We start from the raw sequence: 19716 nt of genomic DNA on the forward strand, positions 1-19716 counted from the left end.
GAATAGACCGATATGGTCTTTTCAGGGCCAATACTGATATTTTGGTCACAACGTATCGGTATCGGCCAATATGGACCGATATTTTGAACATTTAATGTTTTGAAAAATAAAGACAATTTTTTACACAAATCTGGTACTGAAAATGTTCATTTTTGTTTAATGCTTAATGGCTGGCTGTCTGGCACCCTGTGGTGGGTGGGTGGCTTGCTGGCTGGCACCCGGTGGTGGGCGACTGACTGGTACAGGGCCTGTGGGCGGCTGGCTGGTACAGGGCCTGTGGGTGGCTGGCTGCCTGGCACCCTTTGGTGGGTGGCTGGCTGGCTTGCAACCTGTGGTGGGTGGGTAGCTGGCACAGGGATTGTGGGTTGCTTGCTGGTACATTGCCTGTGGCTGGTTGGTACAGGGCCTGTGGGTGGCTGGTACAGGGCCTGTGGGTTGCTGGCTGGCTGGTACAGGGCCTGTGGCTGGCTGGCTGGTACAGGGCCTGTGGATGTGGGTGGCTGGCTGGCACCGGGTTGCTGTGGTTGGGTGTGATTGATACACTCCCGCGAGACTAGTCCTGACTCCAGACGAGGCTGTCCAAGGCGAGGGAGGCAGCCTAAGAAGGCAGAATGATGTCACAAAAATATCGGCCAGTTCCGGGGCCAATACCGATATATCCGGGAAAGTGCATATCGGCCCTCCATCTATCGACCTATCCCTAGTTCATAGACCCTAGTCCATGTCGGGAGTAAGAGTAAGTCTATCAACAGTGGGACCTTGGAGAACGAACATAGCCACCTTCCAACAGTAGGTTGGATCACAGCTGCAAAAATAAAGGAATTTGTGATTTTGAGGAGGCTGAGAGCAATAAAATGTAGTAATTTTAAGTTAGGAATACTTACCTGAATAGTTTTTTTCCCTCTATTGTCCATTGACAGACACAGCCTCATCTTCATGAGCTGAGTGGGTTATGCTGCCACCTGCAGGAGTAATCTAGGCAGTACGTTAGTACAAACTTTTCGCATATACACGCCCACGGGCTGTCCCTCCAGACATAACAGACACATCACAGTACATCAGTTTGTTTCTGCCTAGAGAAGGAAGGAGTAGGACCTAGGTTTCCTGCTTGGACTCCGGTCTTAGTTTTTTTTTATTCTTTTCAGTCTATTTTCTTTTCTCTTTACTCGCTAGCTAGTGTTCAGGGAAGAATTTTCCTGGTGATCTACAAGCAACGATGCCGGCTGGGGCTTCGCACTGGATAATCTAGATTCTTATGGTCCCCCCAGCCTGACCTACGAGTGTGAGCAGGTTATAGTCCCGACCTAGGCCTAGCCACAAAGCTGCCACATTTGCATGTGGGCCTTGGGTCTGATGTTATCAACCTTTTGAGGCGGTTCCGATTGCACAGTTCCATACAAGAAAGGGAGATTCTTCTCAAACTGAACAAGGTTCCAAGGTCCTTGGACTCTTTGATTCGGTTAAGCTACAACACAAAGTCTGCTCTGTTGTGGTGAATTCAGTCTCCAGCACTATGCCAGGCAAATCCTTCCTCGCGTTGTTTTGGACAATGGTGACCACGAAAGCCAGCCTTTCGGCCTGGGGCTGGGTGCTGGGGAAGCTCTGTGCTCAGGGTACCTGGACGATGGAAGAGCCGAATCTGCCGATTACGATTATGTCCTCTGACAGTCGCCACCCACTCATTCAGTCTTCACCAATGGGTATTGACCTTTAATCCATAGGAGCAAGCTAGGCATAAGACTTTTTAAAAACAAAGTAATCTACATAGAAACACCTATGGGGGCTGTCCCATTGGTCCAATACCCCCCTGCTATCAGCATTCCCATCTCAGTTTGTCTTCTGCCTAGTTAGGAGTAAGATAGGCTCTCCCTGTGCTGGGGCTACAGTCTCAGCCTTCTTCTATTTTATTACTTTTATTTCATGCTAAGTGTTTTTTTCTTGCACTACTAGCTTTTTATTTGTTCCTGCGCTTAGTTAGTCGGATCTTCGGAGGACTACGGCGTTTGCCGAGCTGGGAGTCGGAGGCTTCCCGTCGATGAGAGGCGCCCACGCCATCTGGTACGGTAAGTACATTCTGTGTGGGGCCTCTGTCTGGGGCTGGCAGTCTGCTAGGTCTGTGGTATCCCCTCATGTCTGTGTGTCTGGGGCTCGCCTTCCTCCCGATCCCTGCGGGGGCTCTACCGCGTCTAGGACGATATGTGGGGGGTCGTGGGGGTCCCTACCCTGGGTGACACTGTTGTGGTGTGTTTTGGTGCAGACATGCATGCATGGGTGCCCCACTACGGAGTAAAAAACCGCGGGTCCGCCATTTTAGGTGTGGGCAGCTGCTTAGCTTTACTATGGGCACTTTCTGCAGCTCTCTATGTAGTGTTTTTTGGCGCCTTCGGGCACCATCTTGCATGTGGCATTGTGTTTTCTACTGTGCACATGTCGGCGGCCATTTTCCCGGAGCCTCCCATTGCTTTCTATGGGCAACTATTTTCCCTTAGCCTGAGTCCTGTTCAGCCTCATGCGGTGTGACATCACTTCCTTTCTCATACAGAGGAGATCGTCAGCCAGCGTGGTGGTATTTGTGGGGGTCTGTTCTTGCTGTTTTGTGGGGAATATCTCTGGCTATCGGCTTTATTCCTGCCTGTGAGGTCTATCAGTGTAGTCCTTAATAGCGGTGTATTGCGGTGGGATCGCCGTGCGATTTAAAGGGCCAGCGCCACAAAATTTTATTTTATGGAGTCCCAGGACAGCAAATTTCCCCCAGCTTTGGTGGAGGATTCAGGCTCCTCTGAATCATCTACACTTACTGCTGCACTTGCGACTTTAGCGTCCAAGGTGGATCTTTTGATGGCTGAACGGGATTCTAGGAAAAGGCCTAGGTTTTCTCACTCTTTTGATTCTGAGTCTGACATGGTTGCCGTAGATAGGGTGCCCCTTGAGGGGTCTCATTCCTCCCAGTCTGGAGGGGAGGCGGAGGACGAGGAGGGGGATGATTCCCCCCCGGGACGGCCAGAGAACGCACTGCTATGGCTGCGCTGATTACTGCTGTTAAAGATGCACTAAATTTAGAGGATGAGCCCAATCCTCTGGGTAAGCGGTCTTCCTTTGGGACCCACAGATCCCAAAAAGCGGCGCAGGTGTTTCCTTGCCCCGCTGAGTTTCACGAGACTGTGAACGAACAATGGCGCAATTTGTAGCGCAATTTTGTGGTGCCTTAACGGTTTCAACTCCGTTACCCCTTTGCGTCTCCTACGGATTCGCGCTGGTTTGTGGCCCCTAAGGTGGACCACACGGTGTCCAGATTGAACAGGGCCACTCTGGTACCCACCGAGGATTCTCCGGTGTTCAGGGACCCTACGGATAGGCGGTTGGAATCCCTTGCCCGCCACGCCTATATGGTGGCGGGTTCCATGCTGAAACCTATTTTCGCCTCAGTCATGGTGTCTCAGGCTGTGGCAGATTGGACCAAGGTGCTCAGACGCACCCTCGTGGCTGACTCTGCCCCCCCACTACTTTGGAGATGGTGGACCAGATTAGTCAGGCGGTTATGTACCTTAGATGAGGCCCCTTTAGCCGCGCGCCTGTCTGGTGTTGCGGTGCTTAACCGTCGCTTGATTTGGCTGAAGAGCTGGTCGTCTGACCAGACTTCCAGGAAGACGGTGTCTGACATCCCTTGTGCGGGGATTCGTCTTTTTGGGGAATCCCTGGACGAATTGGTTAAAGGAGTCACTGGGGGCAAGAGCACTCTGCTGCCCCAGAATCCTAAGGGTAAGTTTTTCCGCGGTAAGCGGGGCCCTTCCTTTAAACCGAACCAGGGGTCCTTTTCGTGCCTTCAAAGCACAGGACAAGGGGAAACCCTTTAAAGGCCATGGTGGCCAGAGGAAGCCTTGGGCGGGTAAGTCAAAAGCCGCCCAGGCTGGAGCAGCGGGCCCAGTCCGCCTCAACCCGAAGGGACGCCGTCGCCCATTCCAGGGTTGGGGGGGACGTCTGCACGGTTTTCTCAAACCTTGGCTGCTCTGGATTCCGGACGGGTGGGTTCAGGAAATCATTCGATCAGGTTACAAGATCGAATTCCTTTCGCAGCCAGCGGACAGGATCTTTCCCTCAAATCTTCATTTGACCCCAGATCGTTTGCAAGATCTTCATCGGGCGGTTCAGGATCTTCTCGCCCAGGGGGTGATAGTCCCGGTGCCGCATCGGGACAGATTTCGGGGGTTTTACTCAAATCTGTTTACTGTGCCCAGAAAGGAGGGCAAGGTGCGTCCAATTCTGGACTTGAAAGCTCTGAACCGCTTCGTGCGATTTTGGAATTGCGAGCGATCAGGCTGTGCCTGCTCCATTGGTCAGATCGTCTTCGGGGCCGCCCTGTACGCGTGCAGACGGACAATGCCACTGTGGTGGCTTACATCAATCACCAAGGGGGCACCAGGAGTGCCGGGCGGCCCAGGAGGTGACCAGTATTCTGTCTTGGGCAGAGACTCGCGTACCGGTGATCTCGGCAGTTCACATTCCGGGTGTGGAGAACTGTCAGGCCGATTATCTGAGCCGCCATACCCTGGACCAGGGGGAGTGGTCCCTACACCCGGAGGTGTTTCAGATGCTGTGAGCGAAATGGGGATCCCCGGATGTGGATCTTTTCGCGTCCCGGCTAAACAACAAGGTGGGAAGGTTCGTGGCAAGGGCGCGCGATCCACTGGCAGATGCCTCTATTCAGTTGTCCGGGTTCCTGCGCAGGTTAGTCTCGGAACCGAAGTTGGTGATTCTGGTGGCCCCGGACTGGCCACGCCGGTCATGGTACGCAGACATCATTCAAATGGCCGTCGAGCCTCCATGGCGGCTACCGTTACGAGACGTTTTGCTGTCGCAGGGGCCTATCGTCATCCTGCTTTACAGTCGCTGGCTTTAACGGCGTGGCTGTTGAAAGTTAGATCCTGAGAGACAGAGGTCTCTCGTCTGAGGACATTCCTACTTTGCTCAAGGCTAGGAAAGCCTCGTCCGGTAAGATTTATTACCGCACTTGGAAGGCTTATTTTGCCTGGTGTGAATCCAGAGGTTTCCCTCCTCGTTCCTATTCGGTGGTGAGGGTGTTGGCCTTCCTACAAACTGGGGTGGATCAGCGCCTGGTGTTGACCACGATCAAGGGCCAGCTGTCTGCTCTGGCCGCCCTTTTTCAGCGTCCCTTGGCGTCTAACTCCTTGATTCGCACCTTTCTTCAAGGTGTGCGTCACTTGGCCCCTCCTCGGAGGGAGCCTCTACCTCCTTGGGACCTGAATTTGGTCCTGTCCGTTTTGCAACGTCCTCCCTTTGAAAACATCAGGGAGATTCCTTTGCCTGTGCTGCCGCTCTCCCTACCTTGTGGTTCACAGGGATAAGGTGGTCTTGCGACCTAACCAATCCTTTTTTCCCAAGGTGGTTTCGGATTTCCACCTTAATGAAGATATTGTTTTGCCTTCGCTGTGCGAATCCTAAGCCTCTTAAGGAGTTTGCTCTGCAATCCCTGGATGTGGTACGGGCGATTAGGGTGTACCTATCGTCTTCTGAATGCTTCAGGAAGTCGGATTCTCTTTTCTTCCTTCCCGAGGGACCTCGGAAAGGTATGGCTGCGTCTGCGGCAACCATTTCTAAATTGATTAGACAGACGATTGTACAGGCCTATTCCATTAAGAAACGGGTGCCGCCGTTCCCGGTCAGGGCGCACTCTACCAGGGCGGTGAGTGCGTCCTAGGCTTTCCGGCATCAGGCCTGAGTGGCCCAGGTGTGCAAAGCTGCAACTTGGTCGTCCGTGCACACCTTCTCAAAGTTCTACAAACTTGATGTTTTGGCATCAGCAGATGCCTCCTTTGGCCGCAAAGTTCTGTTTGCGGCAGTGCCTCGATGGGGTCAGGCCTTTGCCTATCCCGGTCGGTTGGGGTTGTTTTTTTCCCCTTCGGTTATTTGCTTCCTGGGTTGTTGCTCCAGTTGAGCCTTTTTGTTACCCAGAGGATTACTTTTCTGTTCACGTAAGGTAAGGTTCCTTTCTTTTGAAGTGGGTACTGCGTTGACTTGGACGGTCACATTTTCCCACCCCTCATGTCTACTCTGCTTTGGGACATCCCATTGGTGAAGACTGAATGAGTGGGCGGCGACTGTCGGAGGACGTAAGAGAAAACTGAATTTTTGTAAAATCTTACCGTAAAATTCCTTTCTCTGAGTCCTCCGACAGTCGCCGACCCCCGCCTTTCTTTTGGGGTGGGTTCTTGTGGACTTAAATGCTTGCTACCAAACTGAGTTGGGAATACTGATAGCAGGGGGTATTGGACCAGTGGGACAGCCCCATAGGTTTGTCTATGTAGATTACTTTGTTTTTAACAAGTCTTTTGCCTAGCTTGCTCCTATGGATAAGAAGTCAATACCCATTGGTGAAGACTGAATGAGTGGGCGGCGACTGTCGGAGGACTCAGAGAAAGGAATTTTACGGTAAGATTTTACAAAAATTCAGTTTTTTTAAACCAACAAAGATTTAGTTGGATAAAGAAAGGGGGTATGAGGTAGGCGCTTCTCTGGTGTGTGTTCAATCTAATGCTAAACCAAATTGAATTGCGATGCAATAAACAATAAATGCTACCAAATAAATACTCATACAATGATAAGTGAATTGTGATGCCCTTCCCTAGCCACTAGAGGGAGTGGCGTGCACAAATAAATATGCAAGATACAAATTAAGTGATAAATTAATGGGTGATCTTGTTAAGGTGCCGATGTGCAAATACATGAAAATCCTCTATGTCCAATTATTCCACGGATATAATATAAAGTGCTTTATGTTGAAAAATTATATATAGATGAAAAAAATATATATAGAGAACACTTAAAGTGACAGTAATCAAATTGTGCTGGTTCGTGATAGTGCTTTAACAGTCCGCAGTCCATAAATACAATAATAATTCTGTGTGGATTGCAGCTATTACAAATAGCTGGAAAGTGCCTGTGCTTCTTTTATCTTTATATGCGTGTTTGAATCCAATGGGGAGCCTTCCTGTGATCCTGTGCTGTGAGCATATCCGAACTTAAGTTGACGGTGCTTCCTTCTTCCTTAGTGCATCTAGGCTCATGCAGGTGCTAATCCCCTTATGGTTATGTACTCACCACAGATCTTTACCCCTACAGGGGTTTGTAGCCTTAGTTGCAGTAAAGATGTGTACCTGGACTTCCGCGCTCTCCTGCCGGCTTCCTATGGTGCCATCGCTCACATATGGAGAAAATATAGCAATACGCAGTTAAGCAGTAAAGATGCGGTATACAGCAGGCTTCTGGGTCCGTGCGTTCCACGGCCCTCAACACCCTCTAGCAGAAGTGACGCAACTATGTGAAAGATCCTGCCCTATGTACGTTTCGTCAGAATTATATGAGAAGAGAAGCGCTTACCTCATACCCCCTTTCTTTATCCATACAAGATTTCCATTTGGAAATACAGAGGTGGCAGCATACTCCATTTTTTCACACTGGTAATCACATCTCTACTGTATATCTTTAACACGCCTACACAATTTCCAGTGCGCGGTATAGTCTGTCCTTTTTTCACAACACAATTTAGTAACTAACCCTCTTTACCTCAAGTGCTACATTGGAGGAGTCCTTATCAATCATGACCACAGCATTAAGCAAGAGAGAGTTATGACACTGACATGTTCATTGTCTAAATTACACAACCTCGACAAACACCATAAAACTCGACCTGATTGTCTGTCTGTTGCAAGCTGAGCTTACTCGTATACGAGAACCGATCAGAAAACATTAGCTATTCCAAGCTTAAAACAAGCTCATGAAAGCTCGTTGATCCTTTTATGGATTTGTTGACAAGTGTAGTAGGTTGCTGGCAAAAGCTCTACGCGCCAAACAAAACCTGTCATATATGCCAGCTTTTTCCACCCCCTTGAATGCTAAGATCCATTCTTCCTCAGAGATGGCCAAGGCCTGCCTTGTGTTTTATGCATCTCTAAATAACTTACACTTCTTTTCTTCCCAACCCATCTACCCTGAAGAATTTACAGACACGTAAGCAGGCTCTCGGTCAGGCAAAACTCCTGTTCTCTATGGCTTTACAGTCTACTATTATTATAAAGCCTGGCACTATCTACTAGCATCCCATTTCACAAATGCTTTCAACACTATCCTGGACGGCTGCACTGTGCCTTCTGATCTCTTCCGCACAAGCATTTCTGTTATCCCTGAAGTGGGCAAGGACCCGCCCCTCTGCACCAGTTATACCTGATTTGGAGAAATGGAAATACTTACCTATCTCCTGGTTTGGTAGATATAACATCCACAAGATGATCATGCCACGTCTCCTGTATCTCCTACAAGGTTTGCTCAATAGGATACCACAAGTGTTTTTCTGAACAATTAGGGCAGCTTTCATCAAATACGTCTGGCAAGGCAAATCATCCTGCCTCCAAAAACCCCTTCTGCAGTGGCCTTAGCTTAGAGTTGGGGGTCAGTCTCCCCGATTCAGCCTTATGCTGCACGGCGATACATGTGATCAGATTGTCTGGTGCAGACCTTCTCCTTATAAGCTCTGGGTCTCCTTGGAGCAGGAGTCTACTTTTTTTTCCTTAGCCACCCATACTTTTATAGACCACTTATCCCGGTTGAAGACTTCTGTTTAGGAGAAAAGCCCATAAAGTCTTTCTTCCTCTTATGGTATTCTGCTTACAGCTGATTCTCGGCAAGACCCTCCATATTTGCTTAAGTGGGAAAGATACCCGAAAAAACAAGAAAATCCAAAAGAACCATATTCTTTGCTCACAATTCCTCACTTTTTAGCAAGTACCAGGAAACTTCCTACAAAATTGACGCAGTGGTACCAGACTTGTCACTGTTAGGATTGCTGTTCCCGGGACATAGCCCTCTATGCTGGAGGTGTGGTACCCAGGTAGGCACGCTACTTTATGCTGGGATTTTCCAAAACTCTGCAGATTATACACAAACCTACAGATTTCAACCTTTTTTTACAATCAAACTTTGGTACTTCTTAACCTGACCCCTGTGTCCAGCAAAATATGCAGCAAGCCTCTACTAAATCATTTATTGACTGTTGTAAGGGCCGGCGTCCAGATAACATCAATCCCAGCCCTCTGTGTCTCAATGGTTTGCCAAGGTGAAAGATATTCAACATATGGCACACCTGAATGCTGCCCTTAGGGACAAAACAGAGGAACATAATACTCAGGCTTTATTGGGATACGTTTCATTTTTCGGATGAGTATTTATCCTATTTCTAATATGAGGTTATTCCTTATTGTGATCAGTTAATCTATCTGCTGCACTGTGTATAAACTATACGTGTTTTCCCAAATCTAAACATAGGTAAAAAAGATACATGCATTGAAGTGTTATACCAAACCAATAACAATGAAACAATGTTGCATTTGAAAATTTCACAATCATATATTCCACTCCTAAAGTTAATCAGTGAATTCTATCCATGATCATCCATCCTCGCTTCAGCACAAAGAAAAGAGGTTTGTCCGGGTTTTCAGCTTTACAAGTGAGTCAGTAAAATCCATCCATAATAGTTAGCCAGTATGCACCAGTGATCCCCTCCACCTCTTTCAACATAGCCTCTTAGCAGTCAGGTCCCCAAATAATAGGTGGTCTTATGAACACTTCAGGGGTGTCTGAAACTTGTAGCACGGTTTTCATTCACAATAGAGATGCACAGCAAGCAAGTGGGGGACTGCACCAAGTACTTCCTCTTCAGCATTTAATCCGATAGATCATAGGAAAAATTCTCCAATAGTCTCCAATAGTAAAATACTGTATGATTTAAAAAAATAAAATAAAGTGGAAGATCTACTCGCATAGAATCAGTGCTTGTTACATCAAGGTCCAAATACCCAAGGCAATATACGACCTACCAGCTGGAGCTGATACTAGTTGTGGTATTTGTATCTTAATGTGACAAGCCATCATCCTGTGGTTATTTCCCTGTAGTTTGATTAAACTTTTTGGTATGTGCATGATACTCGTGGTCTCCTCATCAGTTGAATCACAAATTATTTAATCATCAGTATTTAGCCTCTTAGGCTTAAGTGCTTAAGTTGCTGTATATGGATAATGTGGAGCTTTTGGATACCAAGTTTTACCCTGTCGTTCTGAGTTTGTATACACAGTGCCTGTTGATGTAATTGACAATGGACATGATGTCATGTCATGATATTGTATTTTGTTGCATACATAAAAAAAAAAAAAAAAAAGAGCAAATGAGTAGCAGCTTTGTTCAGATCAGCCCGGTGTTTTCTGCGTCTATCAGCCAACTGCTTGTGTACTGTGCAATGGAGCTTAATAAGCTTTTTTTCAGTCTACATAATGCTGTACATTGAACTTCAAGATCCTAATATAAAGACAGACTAAAATAAAAAATTGAAAATAAAATGATTACCTGAATTTATAATTGGAACGATTGAAGTTAAATATTTTCATCTTCTTTTCTAGACAGCTTAGCCCTCATTCTCTTTCTGCACATGACGTAAATGACCAGCTGAGTCTTCATATTACAGTGGAAGGCAAAATCTACCCAGTTGATTATCATCCACAAGACGTTACTAATCACATAAGCAGTATATCTGCTACTGATAAGCTTACGAAATGGGAAGTCCTCGGAGTTCAAGGAGCACTGTTGAGCATTTTTATACAACCAGTGTACATTTACAGCATTATTGTGGGTAAGTTGATGTGTAATTTTGCTTTTGTAGTTGACATTTTGTATAGCTTAAAATAGCTCTGCTGGTCCATTTTATTGTAAATGTACTCGGAGGAAAATAGTCCTTGAGCTTGGACGTAAATTAGCAAAAGTGTGAACGTGCTAGAACAGGCAATATTGGCGATGTAACAAACAATGCTAAGAAAGTGTCTCAGTAAGCAATGTCTGATGCAGAGGAGTATGAGAGAGTATGATGGCATTAGGGTGGGGGTGGTGTATGACAGTACACAGTATTTGTGAGGCGGAGAACATTGGGCAGTATGTGTAGAATATGACAGCGGGGGACAGTAAATGCAAAAGAAGGGTATAAAGGCAGTGCACAGGAGAGAGGTAGGGGAATAAACTGGGCAGTATATTTGCAAGGAATCAGTGCAGAAGATATGACAGTGGCAGTAGAGAAGGCTTTTTTCTCTTTCGCTCACGGACGGACACAGCGCTCCATATTCAGAACCATAGTTATATTGCCCCCTACAGGGGGTAGGACACTAGGCAGAAATCCAGTGCTCCCACCAGTCTGGCTAGCGAGCGAGTGCACAAAGCCGAGACCTCTGCGCTAGGTCGGCCACGACATAGCCCCCCTGGACGGGGGTTGGCCTGCGAGTCCAACTCCTCGCAAGGTCGCATACGACTGGGTTATGGCCTGAGTCGCACATTCCTCCTGACCGACAGCCCCCCATTTCGATGGTGAGGAGGTTCTGTCTGGAGTGGTCGCCCACTTGTACTCGCTATACCAAGAACCATGTGGTTTGGGGTGGACGTGGGCACTCTCCTTGGACGGTCGGACTTGCTGCAATGTACCAGTGGGGCAGATTGGCATGCCGCTGGTGAAGCAGTCCTCCTGGCTGGGGTGGGCACTGGCTGTTGCTGCAGTCCCTTGCCCGTATTTTCCCCCTCCATTTCGGAAATGCCTGGGCTCCAGGGGGTCCCTCCAGGGTCCCTTGGAGCCTTGTGGTTGCTGCATGTGGCAGGCATTTGGCCGTGGTCAAAGCCATTGTGTTAGGGCCTGTATGATTCTTTATGATGGCGGCCATTTTTAGTTGGTCCGGCGGCCATTTTTGGTCCGGTGTGCATTATGAGCAGGGGCTATGACAGTGGACCTTATGGTGACAAATATGGCTGTGGGGCTCCTCCTTTTCCCCTGGTGTTGACACTTGGGTTTCACATGAATACTGGCTATCTCTGGTCCGGAACGGTGCTACTCTGGTGGGGTGGTAAGTTCTAGTGGCGTCCCTCCCTCTCTCTGCTGCAGGTTGTAGGGTGCTCTGCTTTCGGGTGCCCTTGTGGTGTTACAGGTGCAGTACCCTCGGTGGGTGAGTCCCCTAGCGGTGTTAAACCTTTTTTTGCTAGTAGGTTCCCTCTTCACCTTTTAGGAAATCTCAGGAGCATATTTCCCCACCTGACCCCTTGGGGTCCCAGCCCTCCATTGTTGCACTGACGGCAGTCCTAGAGTCCTTTTTTTCCCAGGTGGAGGTGGCCTTTGGGTGGCGGGCTAGCAAAAAGCACCCCTCGCCCTCCCCTGTCTCATCAGATCCTGAATTTTGCTGTGCTGCCGCAGACGTGGCCCACCCTGCTGGGTTGCTAGCCAAGCTCCCTGATTGATTAGATAGGATGATTTCTCCACTCCTGTTGTTTCCTTATCCCTCCTATTTTTGACAAGTTTGTCTAAAAAGATTGGGAGCGTCCAAAACATCCCTTTGTGGTTGCTAAACGCTTTGCACTTAGGTACCCCTTTGAGGAGTCACTCCTGAAGAAGTGGACTTGTCCCTCTTGTCTCCAGGTTGAACAAGGAAACCATGATTTCGATAGAGGAATCTCCGGCATATAAGGACCTGGCTGACAGGTGGAGTCCTTGGCCCGCATATGTTCACTATTGTTGGTTCAACGCTGAGTCCGGTCCTGGAAACTTAGTGGGCAAAACTTTAGCGCCGTGATCTGATTGGGGGGGGGGGGGGGGGGTCAGATTGCCCCTGCCGTTGGTGAGTTGGCAGACCAATTTGTCCAAGGGGTGCAATTTGTTTGCAATGCCTTTTCTAGACGTGACTCCCTTGATTTCTAAGCTATCTGTTTCAGCAGTGGTGCTTAGGTGTGTCTTGTGGGTTAAGTGTTGGTCTGCGGACACCTCTAAAAAGCTCTGATTTACTCTTTCAAGGTGAAAGCCTATTTGGGGCTACCCTGTATGACATCATTGTACAGTGCCTTGCGAAAGTATTTGGCCCCTTTGAACTTTGCGACCTTTTGCCCACATTTCAGGCTTCAAACATAAAGATATAAAACTGTATTTTTTTTGTGAAGAATCAACAAGTGGGACACAATCCTGAAGTGGAACGAAATTTATTGGATATTTCAAACTTTAACAAATATAAAAAACTGAAAAATTGGGCGTGCAAAATTATTCAGCCTTTACTTTCAGTGCAGCAAATTCTCTCCAGAAGTTCAGTGAGGATCTCTGAATGATCCAATGTTGACCTAAATGACTAATGCTGATAAATAGAATCCACCTGTGTGTAATTAAGTCTCCGTATAAATGCACCTGCACTGTTATAGTCTCAGAGGTCAGTTTTAAAGTGCAGAGAGCATCATGAAGAACAAGGAACACACCAGGCAGGTCCGAGATACTGTTGTGGAGAAGTTTAAAGCCAGATTTGGATACAAAAAGATTTCCCAAGCTTTAAACATCCCAAGGAGCACTGTGCAAGCGATTACTATTGAAATGGAAGAGTATCAGACCACTGCAAATCTATGAAGACCTGGCCGTCCCTCTAAACTTTCAGCTCATACAAGGAGAAGACTGATCAGAGATGCAGCCAAGAGGCCCATGATCACTCTGGATGAACTGCAGAGATCTACAGCTGAGGTGGGAGACTCTGTCCATAGGACAAAAATCAGTCGTTTACTGCACAAATCTGGCCTTTATGGAAGAGTAGAATCCAAACAGGGGAGACCGCTCTAGGTGAGGCTAGGATCAGGTGCTGGTCGGATCCGCAATCCAAGGTAGCTTCAAACAAAAGGAATGACCGCACTTCCGATAACTTCAAAGAAAAGGAGTGTCTTTATTCCACATCAATCGAGTTGGCAAATACAAATACACACTGTGAGTGCAGGACAATCGGTGGACGCGTTTCACGACTGGATATGTGATGAATAAGCGACATATCCAGTCGTGAAACGCGTCCACCGATTGTCCTGCACTCACAGTGTGTATTTGTATTTGCCAACTCGATTGATGTGGAATAAAGACACTCCTTTTCTTTGAAGTTATCGGAAGTGCGGTCATTCCTTTTGTTTGAAGCTTTATGGAAGAGTGGCAAGAAGAAAGCCATTTCTTAAAGATATCCATAAAAAGTGTCGTTTAAAGTTTGCCACAAGCCACCTGGGAGACACACGAAACATGTGGAAGAAGGTGCTCTGGTCAGATGAAACCAAAATCGAACTTTTTGGCAACAATGCAAAACGTTATGTTTGGCGTAAAAGCAACACAGCTCATCACCCTGAACAACACACCAATCCCCACCGTCAAACATGGTGGTGGCAGCATCATGGTTTGGGCCTGATTTTCTTCAGCAGGGACAGGGAAGATGGTTAAAATTGATGGGAAGATGGATGGAGCCAAATACAGGACCATTCTGGAAGAAAACCTGATGGAGTCTGCAAAAGACCTGAGACTGGGACGGAGATTTGTCTTCCAACAAGACAATGATCCAAAACATAAAGCAAAATCTACAATGGAATGGTTCACAAATAAACATATCCAGGTGTTAGAATGGCCAAGTCAAAGTCCAGACCTGAATCCAATCGAGAATCTGTGGAAAGAACTGAAAACTGCTGTTCACAAATGCTCTCCATCCAACCTCACTGAGCTCGAGCTGTTTTGCAAGGAGGAATGGGCAAAAATTTCAGTCTCTCGATGTGCAAAACTGATAGAGACATACCCCAAGCTACTTACCGCTTTAATCGTAGCAAAAGGTGGCTCTACAAAGTATTAACTTAAGGGGGCTGAATAATTTTGCACGCCCAATTTTTCAGTTTATTTGTTAACAAAGTTTGATATATCCAATAAATTTCGTTCCACTTCATGATTGTGTCCCACTTGTTGATTCTTCACAAAAAATAACAGTTTTATATCTTTATATTTGAAGCCTGAAATGTGGCCAAAGGTCGCAAAGTTCATGGGGGATGAATACTTTCACAGGGCACTGTAAGTCTCGGGGGGGGGGGGGGGGGGAGCACCTTTCTTCCACAGTCTGGAAAGGGGAAAGAGCCTTGTCGCAGACTTGGCCCTTAATCCTCGGCGCACACAGTTTTTTCGTCCCTCAGGGTCCACTGACAAGGGTTCAAAATCTTTCAAGCTCTCCTCTGGATGGTCCAAGCAGCCCTGGTTTGGTGAGCCGTGATCGGAATTCTCTAGGCCCATGGACAAGGCTTTCTTTAACAAGTGCAGCGCAATCATAATAGAACAATTTCCACACAAATCCTGGAATAATGGGTATAAGACGATATAAGTCAATAGGAATGAATACATAGGATAACACCTCAATCAATGTGAATTGATCATTAAGCCAAGCATGCCAAGTGAAGTAAAAATCTAATATATATTAGTCCACAAAACCAATTGACAGAGCAGACTTCTCTCAATACTGGTTTAAGGTCCGGTAAAAGGAGGATTCCCCAGAGTGCAATCAGGGTGCTAGTAGTCCATGCAATGTGATGATCAAAGTGCTTCTATGATCCCATCACCACGGCATACATATGCTCTCACCTCCAGACCCTGCAGGGTCATACAGCATATATGAACACTATAGCTCCAGTCTTCTATACCTCTAGATGGCTGCTTCTTGACCTCCTTGCATGTGATAGTAGGCTAAATTCTGAGATTCTGTGAACACTGACAGTCTTTTAAAAACTGTAACCTCTCTCTTTCATTGGGATGGTTCCATTCATTTTGCTAGGTAGTGCGCAAAAAAACTTAAGCATGAAGGTGCGCCCTCACCCATGCATGGGGGGGGGGTTTATCATTGTTGCATTCTGGGATCGTGGACTTCCTTTGTATACGACAAATGGGTTCACAGAGTGATTCTGTCCAAGTACAAGATAGTTTCCTCCTTGCCCTCAGGAAAAGTTCTTTCCTACCAATGAACGTCTGTCCCCGGGCCGTTTGCAAGTTCACATCGGGGCAGTGCAGGACCTGTTGCTTCAGAGAGTGATGGTTCCGGTCTTAGTGTGGTTTCAAGGTTTTTATCCAAACTGGTTTATGGTCCCAAAAAAGGAGGGGACGGTCCTTCTGATTCTGGACTTCAAGACCCTGAACTGCCTTGTCCGGGTACAATAATTTGGAATGAAGTCCATTTGCCCGGTTGTGGCATCCCTACATCACTGGGATTTTCTAGCCTCTATCGACAACAAGGATGCCTACCTGCACATTCCAATATGTGCCCGACACCAGCGTTTTCTCTGCTTTGCTGTGGGAGAGGAACACTATCAGTTTGTGGCGTTACTCTTTTTGTTCTCGCCTCAACTGCTCGGGTCTTCGCAAAAGTGTTGGCCCCAGTTCTGGCGTTGCCACGTCAGCGGGGGATTATGGTACTGGGCTACCTGGACGACCTCCTCTTGCGAGTGGAGTCCTTTTCTGCCCTGATGGACGACGTGGAGATCACTATAAAGATCCTGATGGGAGTTTGGCTGGCTTCTAAACTACCAGAAGTCTGCTCTGATTTTATCCAGGATATTGGATTATCTGGGCCTGACTCTGGGTTCAGCTCTAGCCGGAGTTTCTTCCTCTGGACAAACTCAAGAAGTTGCATGCCACAATTCATCTATTGCTGTCCAGCAGGTTGTCTTCCCAGCCGACTTGCATGTGGGTGCTGGCCCTGATGGTGTCTACCTTCGAGGCTGTTCTGTTTTTCACATTTTCATTTGAGGTCCCTCCAAAGGGAGATCATGGTAAACGAGTTGAGAAACCAGGAAATCCCTGGTTTGGTGGCTTTGCTCTCCGGCTCTTCGGCAGGGCAAATCTTTTTTCCCCTTGAAATGGACTTTGGTCACCATGGATGTCAGTCTGTCCGGGTGTGTAGGTGTCCTGGGACTGAGATCCATCCAGGGTTGTTGGACGCTGGAGGAATCCAGACTGCTGATCAATTTCTCTGAACTTCAGGCGATTTATCTGTGCCTGGATCACTGGATGAATCGGTTCCGGGGGCTCCCAGGATTGATCCATTCGGACAATGCCATGGCGGTGGCTTATGTCAATCATCAGGGCAGAACAAAAGGTGTGTTAGTGGCTCTGGAAGTAGTCAGCATTCTCTGGTGGACAGACCACTTCGTTTCGGCCCTCTCCTCCGTACACATTCCAGGGGTGGAAAACTGGCAGGCGGACAATCTCAGTCGGCCGGAGTTGGACCAAGCGGAGTGGTCCCCTCATTCAGATGTGTTTTCATCTGTGGATCTGTTGATGCCTCAGCTCCACAAAATGGTCCCGAGATTTAGGGCAAGGTTTTGGGATCCTTTGGCGGACACTACAGACGCTCTGGTGGCCCCATGAGGCCAGTATCCTCTGATTTATGCCTTCCCTCCTCTCAAGTTTCTGCGGTTTCTTCGCAGGATCGAGGTAGAAGAGATTCCAGTCATTCTGGGGTTCCAGACTGGCCTCGCCGGTCTTGGTACAGCGGCCTGGTGCGATTGGTCACCGACGTCCTTGGGAGATTGCCTCTCAGGGAGAACCTGCAATCCCAAGGGCTGATCTTACATCCTTCTTTAGTCGCTGGCTTTGATGTCCTGGCTGTTAAAAGGCAGGGGCTGAAGGATAGAGGTTTGCCTCGGTCAGTGATCCCAGCACTGCTGAAGACTAGGAAGTCTACCCTTAGAAGCAATTACCATCATACGTGAAAAGCATGCAATTCATGGTGTGAGTCGATTGGTGTTCACCCTCGTTATTTTTTGGTGGTTCGGATCTTGACCTTTCTTTAATGTGGTGTTAAGCAGAAGTTGGCCTTGAGTACCATTAAGAGCCAGGTGTCTGCCTTGGGGGTGTTCTTTCAGCGACCCCTCGCCGCAAATTCATTGGTGTGTACTTTTATTCACTGGGTTTGACACCAGACTCTACCGCCGTAAGATTTGAACTTGGTGCTCTGTTCTCCAGAAGCCTCCCTTTTGAAAATATTCATGAGATTCCCCTGCTTAGGATTTCTCAGAAGGTAGCTTTTTTGGTGGTTATCACCTCAGCTCACAGGGTGTGTGAACTGGTGGCGTTTTCTTGTCATACCCCCATCTGATGGTCCATTAAGATAAGGTGGCTCTTCCTCCACTCATGTCATTCCTACCTAAGGTGGTCTCTGCCTTCTATTTAAATAAAGACATTGTGTTGCTTTCCTTGTGTCCCAGGCCCACTGATCCCAGGGAATTTGCGTTGCATGCCTTGGATGTGGTTCGGGCGATTCGGGTGTATCTGGCAGCCATGGAGTCCTTTCGGAGGTCAGACTCACGGTTTGTGATCATGGACGGGCCAAGAAAAGGGTGGTCTGCTGATTCTGAGATGGATCAGTCAGACTGGCCTTTTGTCATCAGGTGTCAGTGGCACAGGTTTGCAGGGGGATCCACTTGGTCGTTGGTGTACACGTTCACAAATTTCTACGAAATGGAGGTTTTGGCATCGTGGATACTTCCTTTGACCGCAAGGTTTTGCAGGCTGACGTTTAGAGGGTCTGTTCCTCTTGGGGGGTGTAATTTGTTCAGGTTGGGCTCCAGTTTTTTGTTGAGCTCCTGCTACCTAGTTGTCTTCTTGTGTTTAGCCTTTGGATTTTTTGCTGTCCCACCCCTCATTTTTGCCACTGCTTGGGAAATGTCCCCATGGTTCTGAACATGGAGCGCTGTCTGTCAATGAACGAAAGGGAAAATTAGGATTTTTGTATTTACCGTAAAATCCATTTCAGAGTTCCTTGACAGACACAGCACCCACCCCTCTATGGATTTTTGATACTTCTGACACTACCTGTTACTAAACTGAAGGCCTACAGCAGAGAGGGGGATGTATACCAGCTAGGACTGCCCATAGCGTAGCTAAGTCTTTTTTTCTACCTAGTATCCTACTACTCTAGGGGGCGATATAACCCTATGATTCTGAATTTGGAGCTCTGTGTCTGTCCATGAACTCAGAGAAATGGATTTTACTGTAAGTACAAACTCCTATTTTTTTTTTTTGTTAAGTTTCACAAAAGCTACAGCTTGCAAAACGTGTGCTAACAATCAACAGATACATATCCACAAAATGTAAACAGGAAAGTAACACTTCAGTAACCGTACCATTACATTCCATGTATGTATAAAGCATCAGCCTACCAGGAACAAATTAACAACTACAATTGTTCAAGTTCTCAATCCATCCCCACATGATCGTCCTCGTGCTCTTTTAGCACAGACCTTCCTTGGGGTTATGCAGCCCTTTTTGGCACATGCCTTCCTTGGTGTTAGGGAGCTCCTCCTTCCCAGGTCTTTTCAGTGCCTTTCTTGCCCTGGATATGGTATAAGCTGTTTGAAGGCATTTGTTTGTTAGATTTGCAATACTGCCACATGGTCTTTCTGTTTAAGTTTTACTAGGTGGACACAGTGGTGTATTTCGTTTTTGTGCTGCCCTAGGCCGGACTAAATTCATGCACCCCCTAATTTAACTACGACCCACCCCTTCATGTATGCCACACCCCTTCCTGTTTCGCGCAGCCGAGCCAACATGCCGCAGTAAAACTGCAGCGGGCGGTCGGCAAGTGGTCAACCACTTGCTGACTGCCTTCCGCAGAATTACTGCGGAAGGCTGGCTCGGCTGCGCGAACCAACGTATGGGTACATTGGTTCATAGGAGCGCTGTTGGGGGTAAGCGCGCGTTCCTGCCCTCACTAGGCAGCGGGGATGCCACTCCACAGGGCCAGCGGTCGCAGTTGTCGCTGGGCACCCGCGATTGCTTCCCGTTGAGAGAGAACGATGGTCAGCTGTTGTAAACA

At 47.6% G+C, this 19716-nt stretch overlaps 1 protein-coding gene across 1 annotated transcript in view; it reads left to right on the forward strand.

The window, feature by feature from the left end:
* The window catches only part of ADAD1 (adenosine deaminase domain containing 1), a gene marked incomplete at both ends in the record, with an annotated part of 395920 nt that overhangs the window by 174795 nt on the left and 201409 nt on the right, over nt 1-19716 (forward strand). The window contains one exon of the mRNA XM_082243486.1: nt 10465-10694. Within this exon, the coding sequence (XP_082099612.1) occupies nt 10465-10694 (230 nt within the window). The remainder of the gene's footprint in view (nt 1-10464; nt 10695-19716) is intronic.

This window comes from Pelophylax lessonae (genome assembly GCF_965119305.1).
Source record: "Pelophylax lessonae genome assembly, chromosome: 1".
Classification (NCBI taxonomy): domain Eukaryota; kingdom Metazoa; phylum Chordata; class Amphibia; order Anura; family Ranidae; genus Pelophylax; species Pelophylax lessonae.